Raw genomic sequence first — 14,754 nt, 5'->3', positions numbered from 1 at the left:
TTATCCCTGACTCACCTGTGACATTCACTATGAAGCAGACCGTGTCTTTGCCCACGCTGGTGCAGGTGTACAGGCCTGAATCCTTGGCCGTGGCATCACGGATCTGCAGAACCTCCTGCTCTATCACTGTGCGATTGTTGGTGCCCAGAGAGCTGCCGTCTTTGGTCCAGGTGATGGTCCCCGACTGCGGCAGAGGGCAGCTCAGCTTCAGCAACTCCCCCGGGTGCACTGAGCACACCGTGGGCTTAGAAATTTGGTATTTGTTCGAGGCCTCTGCAGAGCGAATGGGGAAGGGAGGGGGGGGAGAAGGCAAAGAACAGATTGGAGAAGGAGAAGGGGTGCACAAGAAGGAGGAAACAGAGGTGGGAGAGGAAGAAACAAGCCATAGTGTAAGAAACAAAAAACACCACATAACCCCCAATGGATGCATTTAAATCAACTTATGCAGGAGGAGCAATACAGAAAAGAGGAGGCCATTTTCTTTTTAACTGTCACACCAACACATCATAACCACAAATCCCCTGGTGTCATTTGAAATGGAGCCCTTAGAAAATACCACTGTTCTGTTATAAAGTTTGCAGTGTGTTTATATATTCAGAGCATGCATTTACAGCCACAGCAGCAGGTGTAGAGAAAAAAATACAATCAATGCTGGTGAGAATTGGACATCACTGTGTATTGAGAGACAGTCCCCAATCACCACCACCACCCATCCCTTTTAGCAAAGACGCCAAGCAGCCAGTGTGTGAGTAGGAGCACTACAGATTGATCTCTGCAGCCCTAAAAAAAAGCGTGTCCTGCATGTCTGCCCATCAGAAAGGAAAGCAGCCAGAAGGATCTGGAACGGAAGCGGTTGTCAGGCAGGGGAAGGTAGGAGGGGGGTGTTCTTTTGGTTTTGACTCTACGCCTAAGCTCTGACATCTGTGACCTGGCTGTAGCCTGACTCTTGTGCCTGACTCCTGTTTTCCATCTCCCCTTTCTTCGTTCTCTTTCACAACACGGCCATGAAGGATCTACAATCACTGCACGGCATCCGCCGGCCAAGGCAGAGAGCAAGAAACTCCTGTCGACTCCAAAGTGCATAAAACCTTCACTTCTGGGCCAAAATCCAAGTCCGCCTGTGTGTGCATGTGTGTACACCGTGTCCCCTCACTCGTACAACTAGACGGAGAGAACAAGGTGAATGTCCGATATATCAAAGGGAATTCGGAGCGTCCGCAGCTGAGACTGCACTTTCACATCAGGACATTTTTTATACGTTAATTCTAAACTGTGACTGAATGTCGAGCAGAAATGCAAAATGGCTTATACAAAAGCCAATTCCAGTCACCTTGAGGCTCTCGCAGACTTGAACACACACACACATTCATGCAAAAATGTGTCTGTTCACTCAGCTCAGACATAGATATCTTTGCAACCATTCACAGCGATAAAAAAACTGGAAGAAAATCCAAGTTGTTTTTATTGCAGTACAAAAATGTCCAAAACTCTTTGTGTTTTTCTTTAGAGGGAACTGAAGGAAAAGGGCAAACAAGAGAGGGATTAAACAGATTTGTGTGTGTGTGTGGGGGGGGGGGGGGTCGCAACAATGGAAAAGCATAGGAAAAAGCCAGTGATGAAGGTATATGTAGTGTTTGACTGAAGGCTGATAGGTGTAATTAAAGAGGCGTGCCACTGCCTCTCCCAGCCTTTCCTGTACCTCAATACACCTTTTCAACAACATTCCAGCCCCTTTACGTGTCCGATGTGTGTGTGTGTTAAATGTAAAGTACACACACACACACACACACACACACACACACACACACACACACACACACACACACACACACACACACACACTCCAACCTCGACAGGAAGGGAAAGTCATTCCGCCACAAGCCAGCGGTCGAGGCATGTGTGCAAGCCTCTAAACGTTTCCCCTGGGCAAGTAGACACACACACACACACACAGGTACAGTTCCTGTATTGTTTTTTTTTCACCTCCTTCATCTCCTTCTCCACCCAGGACTGAGTGTGTGGTCTGATAAGAGGTGGAGCTCCAGCACTGATTGATGGGAGCTGTCTCCGCTACCTTTTACGACACGGTTTTCCACACCGTGGGCCACTGCCTTCCCTTTGACATTATTACTGGCCTCAGCTTTTTACTTTGCTGTTTCATTTAGAATTTTTAGAGATTTAGAGATGACGTGACTACCAGGAAACAAAGCAGTGTGGGTATTTGCCGGGAAGCTAGCAGGTATGGACAATTTCAATGAGGCTGACGTAGCAACGCAACACCGAGAACGTACACACACACACACACACACACAGTCTGTCAGCACATTGAAGAGAAAGGGCGGGCACTGAGGTGTTTCATAGAAAGATGATACTCATACAGACACATGGATGTGTGTGTGTGTGTGTGTGTGTGTGTGTGTGTGTGTGTGTGTGTGTGTGTGTGTGTGTGTGTGTGTGTGTGTGTGTGTGTGTGTGTGTGTGTGTGTGTGTGTGTGTGTGTGACACTACAAGGACAAGTCTCAGAAAGAAAGAGGCATGGAGGGGAGGAAAAATAAGTAAAGAGGGAAGGAAACAAATCTCTCCAAATGGTGCGTCTGGTTAAAGAAAGCATGCACGTGTTAGTTCTGCCTTCATCATTTTCTTATCTCTGCTGTGTCCATCTGTCCCCCTCCATCAACTCCTCCTCCTCCTCCTGCCGCTGCTCCTTCTTTTTCCCCTTTTCACCTTCCCTTCCGCTTTGCCCTCTCCTTCCCCTTTCCCACACGTCTCCACCGCCCCCACCCCTGGGTCCCCCCTGCCCCCACTGACCCAGCTGACCTAACCCTGACCCTTCACAAACCTGTTGACACCTCCAGCATGCCCGATTGTTCATGGGAACCCATGTCAAGTAAACACACAACCACACACACACACACACACACACACACACACAAAGTGAATGCAGCAAGAACCTTAAGAAACCTTTTCAGAAAATAATGATGAGGGTTTGCATCTTAATAAATGCATGTATCAGACACGTGCACCCCAGGAGATACAGGCTCAGACACACACACACACACACACACACACTTGCTCTACTTAAAGAGAGTTTACAAGGGTCCAGGGATGCATGCTGAGCTGAAGAGTTGAAACACTTCACTGCAGATTTTTCATCTCTGCAAAGTTTCATCCCCCTCTGCACCACAGGAGGGGGCGGGAGCCTCTTCATGCCTCTCTCACACACACACACACACACACACACACACACACACACACACACACACACACACACACACACACACACACACGTACTTTTGCTCAATTTCTATCAGGCAGCTTTCTCCTCTCCCCTCCCTCCATCATCACGATCATTTTGCCTCTCTTCTACTCAAGCACACCTCCATTTCAAAACCCATCTCTCTCGTTCTCTGACAGCTATTACAAGTGCGATAGATTCAGGGTGTCCACTCCTCGCCGTCCCCCCCCGCCCTCGTTCGCACCGTCTTTGCTGACAATAATTAGTGTCTGCGGCAAAATGCAGCAGGCAATTCCCACCAACGTCTCTTCGATGTCTGCTCGCCAGTCTGTCAAGCCGGTTTTCAGGGATGTTGGAAAGTGGCGAGGAAGGGGTTTACGACAGATTTCTTTTTACATATATCATCTTGTGAATTTATTTCTGCAGAGAGGCTGCGAATCTGTTCTGCCATCTCTTCCCTGTCGTGTTCTGCACAATGGGATAGGTGGATTTAATATAATGACTGCCATCTCTGAGGCACACACTCAGCATGTATGCAGACCAACAGGCACACACTTCTAAATCACATTATCTCTGCTGCCCTTCTTATCCCTCCTTTTTTTTCATCTCCTCTTTCCTCTGTGTCCTCCTCACATAGTCAAATCCCAGGACTTTTCTCCCCTCTTTTTTTTGTCTCTCCCTCTTTTCTGATGTCAGTGTCCTTTCACATTCAAATCCATCCTTGGCTTTTTTTATTGTGACAAAGGAGCAGCTCCGTGAACTGGCTCCTGCTGGCGTCCATGGCAACAGCCCCTCCGCTTTCACCAACCCTTTCACCCCTTATCAAGGCGTTCTCTGAACCCCACCCGACCCCTTTAACCCACTGGCTACCCCCGTATCTCCAAAGATCTTCTTAGGTTAAAGCTCTCGTGACCCTCAGATTAGAGCTTCCCTCTACTTTGCTCCGGCTTCTAGAGATTAATCTATTTTCTATTTTCATCACCGATGCATCTGCCAATTACTTTTTTTCCCGTCACAACTTCCCAGAGCTCAGGCTGACATGTGCGAATGTCTTGTTTAGTTGAATCCAACAGTCCAAACCCCCAAATGTATTTAGTTTGCAATGGTAAAAAAGAGAAAAGAGAAAGAGAGAAGCAGCAAATCCTCACATAGGAGCTGGAACACGAGAACCAGAAAAACATTTGGCATGTTTTACTTCTTCTTACTCAAAAAACGACTATCATGATCAATCGATTATCAAAATAGTTGGACAAATTTTTATATATAAATCCTTTTTTCAGAAAGGTGAACATGCAGGAGGCTCAGTTCCTTGCACAAAAACAAATCAAAGGATGATTCTTTTTTTGTGTCGTTATTATCTCTTCCAAGTAGGTAATGTTTTTGGTTTATTTGTCTGTATGTCAGCAGGATAACTGAAAATATACTGGCCAGACTTTCATGAAACGTGGTGAAAGGGATGAAGACCCAATTCAATTTTGGAGAGGGTTTGCCTTGGTGGAGGTATGCACCCATATTATATGTTTTCCCTCCATCATCTGGCCCCCTTATCCATGCTGGCTCAGATTCCCCTCTGCCTCCTGCTGCACACCTGACAGTCCACTGAGACCTGAGGCCCAAGCTGGCACAGGTAGCAGCTCTTCCCAGCCTCTTATCAGACAGGTGTGAGATCGGAGTGGAGTGACAAGGTATTTTCTGGCAGATCAGCCAAGGCAAACAACACACTCTCACAACTACCAACACACTCAAACCTTCCAGATTAACAGCGGCCAACGGCCGGGCCAATAAAAGTAATTGTGTGAAGGCCATATATTCAGCCCAACTGGTCACACCAGCCGCTGACACAATGCGTTTGTTTAGAGTTCAGTTCCATTGCCATCTCCAAAGTCACACACAGACACACAACAGTGTGTCATTAATCGGCCAGCTGACGCTTTTACACTTTTACCACCCATCCCCTACTGTGTAGATAGCCCAGTTTTACAGACAGGTAGTAAACCTGCAACTCCTTCACATTCTCACCTTCACATACGACTACCAACAGTCTGATAAAAACTATGATCTTAATAATCAGTCTATTATCATCATGGCTGTTAATGAAAGGCAAATGTTACTGTGTTTAACACAAGCTGACTACGTATCTTATTAAATAGGGTACAGCATAGCAGTGGAAACTTGATTAAGTGTAGAAACCTTCCAGCGAATAAATATAGAAATGTGCCAAGAAAGCAATTATGTTTCTGCTGTGCCCAGAAATTACTGTTTGTTGACAAGCATACATCCATTTCCCGCATCTGTCTGAGCATTAAAGACTTGCTTTATAACCTTTACTTATTTAACCACTCAACTCTTTTGAAGTGCTTGCCTCCATGCCAATCAGAGCACTTTCTGAAGAACACAGTTTGGCGGGGAGCGCGCAAAAGTCGGTCCAGACCGTGAGCTGACTTCTGTCAGCTGCACTCGCATTCAGCCTTCATTCCGACGTGCCTGTTACCACATTTATTCCCCAGTTATATGCAAAATGAGGCCTGAACAGACCAAAGAGCAGAGAATACCGATGTTAAACACACACACCTGCTGTGTTTGCCACCATTGTTATTCAGCTCAGTCAGAGTATTATAATCACAGAGAGCGCCTGGACAAGGTAAACACTCTAGATACTGTAGTGGCTACAGGGACAACAATAGGTCTGTTGTGGAGGCCTTAACCAGCGCTCTCGCTCTACTTCTAGTGTTACAGCGGCCACAGGTAAACAAACTAGCAAGGCCACCAGGGGTGCAGGCGTGGGCTCTATAGAGACAACATTGATATGCAATCTGATGAATCTACAGCAAGGGTGGGGGATACTAAACATCTCTGTAGAAGGCGGGACCAGCCAATCTGTCTTCCTAACATGATATGCCCTACAGCTGACACCACTGCAGCCAATCAAGAGCAGTGAACGAAAGGAGATTGCGACAAACACGCATTCACTCACACACACACACACACACACACACAGCTGTGGTTAAATCTATGTTAGCCATGTGCAGCGGGGGAAACTGACTCGGGATCAGATAAGCAGGCCAGGTTCTCTGTGCCCCGTTGATCCCTCATCATGTGACCCCCAGGTCTAGCCACTTAATCTCCAGTCACATGACTTCACCGCAGCTCAGTAATCTCTCCATCTAAAGGAGAAGTCAAATATGCACAAATCCTCTTAGACCTTTCCTGGAGGGTTGTATAACTCTGGAAAAACTCTCTCTGTCCTCTCTGTGTCCATGCAGCGTAGCGTCCGGGCCATGTGGGGCTCTGAACCCACCGGCTCGGAGACAAACAGTCTGTGACAGAACAACAAAAGAACATCAACAGGAGAGGAGAGCTCCGGCAACCTCTCATCAAGGTAGGAAAAGGACGATACCTGACCTCTAGGGCAAAGGGCGAGACGTGGTACAAAGTGTATGTATGTGTGTGTAGAGAGAGAGGTGGGGGAGGTGGCTTAAAAAAAGTGATGCTCTGATGTTGGCCCAACTTACAATTAGCATGCTGATTAAAGCCCGGGAACAAAAGGCTTTGGAATGTGAGTTACCATCCATCACAACATCTCTAATTAGCTGGTCTCTGACCAGACTGGACACAGAAAATGGAGAAGCTTCAAAGGAATTCTTTTTTTTTTTTTAAAGACCACAAAAAAAGCTCTCACAAAGGTTTCTCAAAAGTTTTGGTTCTGTCAAAAAAAAACATGACTTTCAAATATTAGAAATTGACAAACCATGCAAGAAAATGAAGTGTGTTGTGATTCAAAATAACAAAGCAAATCCCTGAACTTTGTATTCCTTATTTCTCGCTTTGCCTCCCTCTTTGTGCTTCTTTCCAGGCAAGCAGGGCATGAGAGAAATGCCAGCATAAACATTGTCCCACCCTCCTTCACAGCCCTCCCTTGTCCTCCCACGCGGGGTCACAAACCTGCCTGTAACACTCAAGTATACCCTGAGCTACCACACACACACCGGCTAGAGAAGTTAAACAAAAAAAGAGTGTGAATCACAAGCCTCGCAGTGAGTAGAGGCTTGTCATGCTGAGGTTAGTTGTTCCCTTTCGGTTTATTTATTTAAATCCCGCCTAAAATCTTACCTTATCTCCATTCTTTCTACTTGTTAGACTTTAAATGACGAAAGAAAAACTAACAATTACTAACTTGTAAGTGTACTGAAAGAGTGAAACCATGTTATTAGTTACTGTTCAATCTTCAAAGAGATGAAACATAGATTGCCAAATATCTCATTTGGCTGGGGGGTCAATGAATGACGTTAAAATGAGATAAGGAAAGGAATTCAAAGGAAAGGGACGCAAAAGTTAATCAAAACTCTGAAGCCAGGTTTAAGGGGTAAAAAACAAACTTGACAGACCTACACCTGCTCTCTTAAAAACAAACCAAACAAATGGTTGGTCCCCCTGCTCCACCTCTCACACTTTTCTTCCCTCTCCCCTCTCATCCCCCGCTGCTTACCTTCAGGTTCCAGAGTGGCCTCCTCCTCCTTGGTGGCGGTGAGGGGCGGCCGGGCCACGCTGACGGTCAGCAGGGACAGCAGGACAGCGGCCAGCAGCCAGGCCCACGAGGCCATCCCGTTAGTGGGGGCAAGCGCTCCCCATACCCCCTTTCTCCACCTCCCCCTGGACACTGATCTCATCTGAGGGGGTCCGCCCAACCATCAACTGCTGCCGGGTCGGCCTGTCACTCAGTGGAATTCACCCAATCACCTGGGCTGGGAGGCGAATGAGAGTGAGAAACGGCGGTAAGGGAAGGTGGTGGCAGAGTGATGATTGAAGAGGTAGGCAGGAGAGTGAAGAAAAAGGCGGCAAGAAGGGGGAACAAAAAAAATCTGTTAGTGTGGAATAATTCATTTATAAAGAGCTTGTTTCTGCAGCCATTTTTTCCTCCTTACTTTATTTTCGACAAGGTGAGACAGACAAATGAAGCGAGAGAAAGCAAACAGAGAGACAGAGTGTTTCAAAATGCTGTCAAACAAGCCATTCATCAGACATACCGAAGCTGTGAGGCACCAGCATTCAACAAAAGCTGCATCTATCTTTGCTTCTCACTTATAATTATATGCACTGAAATATGTATCAGAGAAAGCAATTAAGAGCTCTGTATATCTTAGTTCACAGTCTAACCAGTTTAACATATCACTGTGACACACTACTGCAATACAGCTCAAAGATTAGACTTTTTCAAAATAGGATTTTTTTTTTATCATATATATATATTTTTTTCCATCAGATTAATAATAAAATAAATTCTTAATTGAAAAGGAATTATATGTTTTGGAAAATATCCCTGGACCAGGGTGGACAGCTCATCAGCCAATGTGGCACCAATGTATCTTAGTTGGACGTCGTTTATTCCCGTGCGCAACAGATGCGCCAAAACTTGTTGCCCGAGCTGCTGCATCCGTGTTAATTGTATTCGTAAGAGGCTCTTATTGCATTTGCGTGATTTGATTATGAAACCAGTAAAGGCTCTTATTGAAATGCAATATTGCAATATTGGACAAACACACCAATCTGTTTAGCCAGACATCTGCGGTACAACCGTGCTCAAGTGTCTCTGGAGGTTTGGTGAAGTCACGCTTCCCCGCGCTTCTTCTGCTCCAGCTGGACCTATCGATTGTTTTGTTTTTTTTACCCGCAAAGACACGTGTAGTTCGGGGCTTTTAGAGAGCCAACCCGCAAAACGTGCAACCTGATTTCTCCTGAGTTCTCCCCTTCAGGGACCGCACGAGACACGGACTGTGGACGCGCACAATGACGTCGGGGTGACCATGAATGTTATCCCGACATCCTGACTTTATTAGACACGTGCACCGGTTTGATTTTTTACAATTAAGGCGAATGATTCTGCATAGTTACAGATCAGACTTATGAATTATTAATGGATTGTAAACCAATCAGTGCAGCAATCGACCATTGAGCTTACTGCTGTCTGAAAACTTCAGCAGGACGAATAAAGACCAGAATTACCTAAAAAAAACATCCATTCGATTTTTATGTTTAACATTTAAAAGTGTATGGAGCGAAATAAAAATAATATATTTTGTTGCATCTCTCAAATATAAGCAAACTATCACTGAATATGGAAGGAGAAAAGAAAAAAAAAGGATAACAACAAAACATAAAACTAAAGAGAAGGGTTTATAAAGCTTGATAATGTGCCCTTTGTAAAAGAAAAAAAAACTAAAAAAATAACGTTTTTAGCATGTTGCTGACGACATGACATTTGGACACATGAGGGGCTTTGCTCCATACATGGCCACAGCTTTTTCATTTAAACCGGGCTTTGAATGACATTTCTTGGCACTGATTGAATTCCTATTGACATTCAAATCAGTTGGCTTATTCCACAATGGGGGCTCATTTGGAGCTGCTCAGTGATTTAGGGCTCCGGCACCAAGCAGTGAAAAACAACTGCGGTCACGGGATAATTGGCACCATAAATGCAATGTAGAAAATTAAGCTAAGTAATAAATAACCAGGACACTTGTTAATGGGGCCTGAAGTGATGATGCAAGGTGCTGTGTAGTCCCCTCGCCTTCTCAAATAATCAAGGGTAGATTTCACTGCATTCACGTTTAGTGAAGGATGGTAGAAAAAAAATAACAAATAAAGAAAGCACATTGCGTTGTTTTTGTTGAATGTACATTTTGGCGAATCTGAAATAACCACACTTTATGGGGGAACTTTGCATATTTAACGGGCAAGTAAACAAAAATAATAATTGGTGAGATAACTTTAAATTGAACTACAATAAGTAAAATAGTTCTTATTGTTTCAAGCAGCCGTAAAGAAAAAAAAAAAATAGTAGGAAAGCGCAACGCATTTCTACAACCACGTAGCCCATTTGTCATGACAGCAGAAAGAACCTTGACAGATGAGACTTGAGAGGAAGCTTTACACGTAAAACAGAAAATACTTACCAGGGAGGAATACAAAATCGTGGAGATCTCTGTTTTGGCATGCACAGATAAGGGAGGAGAGAGCATGAGCTGAATCCGGAGGGAGGAATGTCTCCAAACTCCACAATGCACCAAAAAAAAAAAAAAAAAAAAAAAAAAAAAAAGAATCTGCGAGGCGCTGCCTTTTTTTTCTTCAGTTTACTATTCCACAATCAACCGGCATCAACTCAGATCAGAGGATATATATATATTCCAAACCCGACTGGCAGCGTAGTCCATTGCCATGCAAAAGAAATCCCGAGTTTTTCACGCGTTATCCTTCATTAAACCAGCTCGGGGAAAACCACACCGCTGTCCGTCCGTGTGTGTGTGTGTGTGTGTGTGTGTGTGTGTGTGTGTGTGTGTGTGTGTGTGTGTGTGTGTGTGTCCCCCCCCGAAACTTTTTCCTCGCCGTCACCAAGTTTCTTCCAGGGCGCAAAACATGCCCAGTGTTCCCGAGCAGCGCACTTGTCAACTAAATAGAAAGTTTGCAGCTACTGCGGAGTTGGAACGGGGTTTTTACGGTTTTTTAGGTACAGGAGGTTAGTTGTCCGGCGCAAAATGTCATAAAATCCATCAGTGTGTTGCGTTCCCCTGTTGTGAAGAGCGTCTTTCTCTCCTTCCGCCGACAGTCCTCGCACTGTTTCTCAGACGCTTTGTCAGGTTTACTAGGGTTTTTTTTTTCTCCTCCTTACGTCTCCACACACTGCCCTCCTCCTTCACTCCAGTGGGTGTCATCCCCCCCCACCCCAACACCCCAAGCACCCCCCAGTGAAATTTGAGCCGCTTCCTGGCCGCAGTGCCTTTGGGCCCTGCCTTCCTCCGCCCATCAAACTGCAGCGCTGCCTGCCTGCCTGCCTGCCTGCGCTCGACTCGCTCAAACTGCGTCCAAAGCGAGGGGCCGTCAGACCGCAGTAACAGCGCCCCCCAGTGGCCAAGGCACGACATCTGCGGGAGGAGACGCACATAACACATACACACACACACACACACACACACACACACACACACACACACACACACACACACACACACACACACACACACACACAGACGCACAAAGCACCCATACATTAGCCTATATTTCAGTATATTTAGATGCTGCAGTGATGGAAAAAATATCCAGATACATTTTTTTTAGGTATCTAAAAAAATCTATGTATCTATTTCAATAAAGTATTATCAGCAAAAATAACTTTCAGATTTAGCACGGAGAGCATATCATCAGCTTCTAAATATGATTTATTTTGGAGGAAATCAGCCCAAAAAAGTACTTAAAGTCATCACACAGCATACCAAGTACTATACTTGTTGTACTTTGTATAAAGTAAATGCATTAAGTAACTATATCTGTCAGATAAAATGAGTGCAGTTAATAGTACAATATTTCCCTCTGAAATGGAAATACTCAAGACAAGCAGAATCCAGCAAAACTGAATTAAGTTTTTGTACTTGAGCAAAAATGTTATTACTAAGATGATACAATGAGGGTTGAGACATCAATCAATACAATCAGTCTGCTTGTGTATCCTCCCTTAATTCAGGCTTGTGTATAGTAAAATATGTCTTTCTTATAACAACATATGCACATGGAAATGCATGAGCAGCATATCTGGGTGTATATAATGTGGAGGAATGCCTTTGCATATGGGAGTATATGCGTTCTGATAAAGAGTAACTTACAAACAGTGGTGAAATGTAGTAGTACTGTGTGTAAGTAACATTTTGAGGTACTTGCACTTACCTTCAGTGTTTGATACTACTTTACTTTTAGAGCTTACAGGTCCTCTGCGTGTTAATTTTACATACTACATTATGTTTTTACATGAATGCAAAGATGAGAAAGAAATGAAGTAAAGTTGAAGAGAGAAGGGGAAGGAGTTTTGCTACGATATGGTGCATTTTTGCAGAATTAGGAATGACCAAAGTTGGTAACTTCTCAGATGAACAGATCTGTCCACAGCTACCCAGAGAGAGACTGAAGGCTGGCCCCCTGTAGCTCGTCCCCCACTGCTTCAAGCTGTCTCCTGCATTGGTTCAGGCGTTCAAGTGCTCTGAAAGAGACGCAGGGGAGGGTGGAAGACTCTAATCTCCACAGACTTTTTATTATTTATTTTTGTCTCACTTCCACTGCTGAAGCCCTCTTTTTTTTTAAACAAGGGAGGGAAAACGCTTCCATTCATTTTGAAAGGGCGCACTAACAAGGCCTTTTTTTTCCGAGGTAAAGGTTTGGCCGGTGAATGGAGAGTTCTTCTGCTGTTTTTCTCTCCTCTCCCATCTCTGCCTTCACCAGTAGAGCCATCAGATAACAGTGGGGCTGACAGGTTGGCCAGAAAAAAAGAGGGAGCGAGAGGTGAGGAAGGAGAGTTTGACTCATTTTTTTAAGAGTGGCACAAAATACCCCCCACTGTGGTGTCTCTTTCCTCCTACTACATAAGTCTATTTACAATCGCCCAATTTATTTTCCACTGCTTGGGCATCCCACGTCTGAAAGAAACCTCATCAAGCACAGTCTCATGGGCCTTTGACTGAGAACGGGATGGACTCAATACCCTTGCGCTGTGGTATCCGTCAACCTGTCATTGTCCCTCTTCATCTCCAATCTTTTCTTCAGTCCTCTTTCTTCCTTAATCCCTCCTGCGCCAACAGTCGCGCTGTTTGGAATTAGGAAGCAGAGTGAGAGGAAAAAAAAGTGACAAGCTAATAGAGTGCCATCAGCCTCTTAAATGAACATATTGATTCCTTGTCATTGTTGATAGAAATCATCAGGAGGGCAGCGTATTGGAGAGGTTCTCCAATAACCGTGTATTGATGGTGGGAATACCTCTTATTGCTCTGACAATTGGAGCTGTGAGTGATGTTAGAGGCCGAGCGACTCACCAGTCATTAAGCATGCCTCCTGCTGCTATGTAAATCCAAGATGCTGTTGAATAGAGCACATCGACAACTAGCCGTTACCTCCCTTTGTCCACGGACCGGCTAATTGGTTCACATTAAAGTCCCCCTTATATTTCAAAATGTGTTTTGCTCATTCTTACTTCACTTGGATGTTTGCCCTTCACCGTGCAGAGTGATGTATGAGCAGACTCAGAGTATGACACTTGAAGGACATTTTCACATTCATCTGCACAGGAGAGAAAGTTTCTCTCAGTTCACCTTTCAGACGCGTACGTACAAACGTGGTTTTGTGACATCACAACTGATTTGGAAGTCAATTGGGCTCCAGTATGCAACTTATACCAGTGTGATGTGGAAACTTTGAAAAACACACAGACTTTTCAGTAAGGTACGCGATATCTTGCATCCAGCAGCAAAACCTTGCAAGCTAAAAAAATAATTCGAAACGATTAAATATGTTTGTTTGTGAACAAAAAAAATATTATTCAATGAAGAGTATTTTCATATGCCTGGAGGAGATATTTAACAGTCCTTCCTTGTTAATCCTCATCACTTTATTGTGACAATATTTCACTTGGTGCGAGTAACTTTTACCTTTGCAGCCATACCAGCTGCATGACTCTGTGGTAGACGGACTGAAATATCTCAACTAATGTTGGATCAGATTTTGTATAGACATTCATGGTGCCAAAAGGAAGCATTTAAGTGTCTTTGGGGTTCCTTCTCCTCACAGAGCCTCAAGCATGGCTGTAGACACTTAGTCCTGTTTCTTATTCTGGTGTTTCAGATGTTTCTATTGCAGCTTCTTTTGTATTGAGGGACATGTCTAAGACAAGTCTATTTTAAGCAGCCGCAGTCATCACAACACATCTTCTCAAATCCCAACAGTGCTATATCAGTGATAACACATGCACTGGTTGTGGCGTACGCCTCTATTGGAGGCAATCAACCATTATACAGTGCTTTTTTTTTACTGCAGTGGCACACAGACAATCCACCCCCATTACAGTGAGCTGAGCCAGAACGGAGAAGCCCCTCCCTGTGTCTTTCTGAATGCTATGGAAGGCTAACAGAGTTATTCACTGTTGAGAATCCAAGAGCACAAAACAGACTTGTTCTCCTCTCCAAGATCATTCTTTCTTCTTCCTTGAGGGTGCTGCTGTTAATCATGAATGGCACAGTGATATGTTATTGTAGCTTCCCTATGCCAAATCCAAGTGAGACCCCTCCTTTTTTCTACCAATATATCACTGACACTATATAATTAAAACAACAAACGTGGGTGAGTCATATCCTGTGCAAAATATGAAACAAATCCGAAGAGCTGTGTGCGGTGGGGGATGGGGGAGATCGGAGAGAGAAGTCATAAGTAGACGTACGCCTCGGGCTCTAATTTGAACCATATACTGTAGCTTCTCTGCACACATGTGCAAGAGGACCGTGACAGAAAGTGTGAGATGAAAGTTTAGGTGTTCGGTAAGAGAGGGGGTGGTAAGTAGTAGTAGCAGCACACGAAATGTGTTTGAAAATGAAAAGTTTTCAACCTCTTATCCTTCGGCTCTCTGGACATTCATTCCAACTAGGAGGCCAGCTCTTACTGCTCTACCCCAAAATGAGCCATCTCACTCAGCAAGTGTCCCTCTGCTTTTA

The 14,754-nt window shown here is 44.6% G+C and overlaps 1 protein-coding gene across 5 annotated transcripts in view; it reads right to left on the bottom strand.

Annotated features, from left to right (window-relative positions):
- The window catches only part of fgfr2 (fibroblast growth factor receptor 2), a 39,086-nt gene extending 28,763 nt beyond the window's left edge, over window positions 1-10,323 (bottom strand). For 4 of the 5 annotated variants that reach the window (XM_054600572.1, XM_054600574.1, XM_054600570.1 and 1 more), the window contains exons 1-3: window positions 10,189-10,323; window positions 7,722-7,977; window positions 16-273 (exon numbers count right to left, since the gene is read on the bottom strand). In XM_054600572.1, the coding sequence (XP_054456547.1) occupies window positions 16-273; window positions 7,722-7,902 (439 nt within the window). In that variant the 5' untranslated portion in view covers window positions 7,903-7,977; window positions 10,189-10,323. The remainder of the gene's footprint in view (window positions 1-15; window positions 274-7,721; window positions 7,978-10,188) is intronic. The other variant, XM_054600575.1, reaches the window with a different exon arrangement.
- Window positions 10,324-14,754: the final 4,431 nt, after the last annotated feature.

This window comes from Anoplopoma fimbria, chromosome 6, assembly GCF_027596085.1.
Source record: "Anoplopoma fimbria isolate UVic2021 breed Golden Eagle Sablefish chromosome 6, Afim_UVic_2022, whole genome shotgun sequence".
In the NCBI taxonomy this organism is placed as follows: Eukaryota; Metazoa; Chordata; class Actinopteri; order Perciformes; family Anoplopomatidae; genus Anoplopoma; species Anoplopoma fimbria.
Note: the sequence above shows the minus strand (reverse complement) of the source record. Positions and strands in the feature narration are given on the sequence as shown.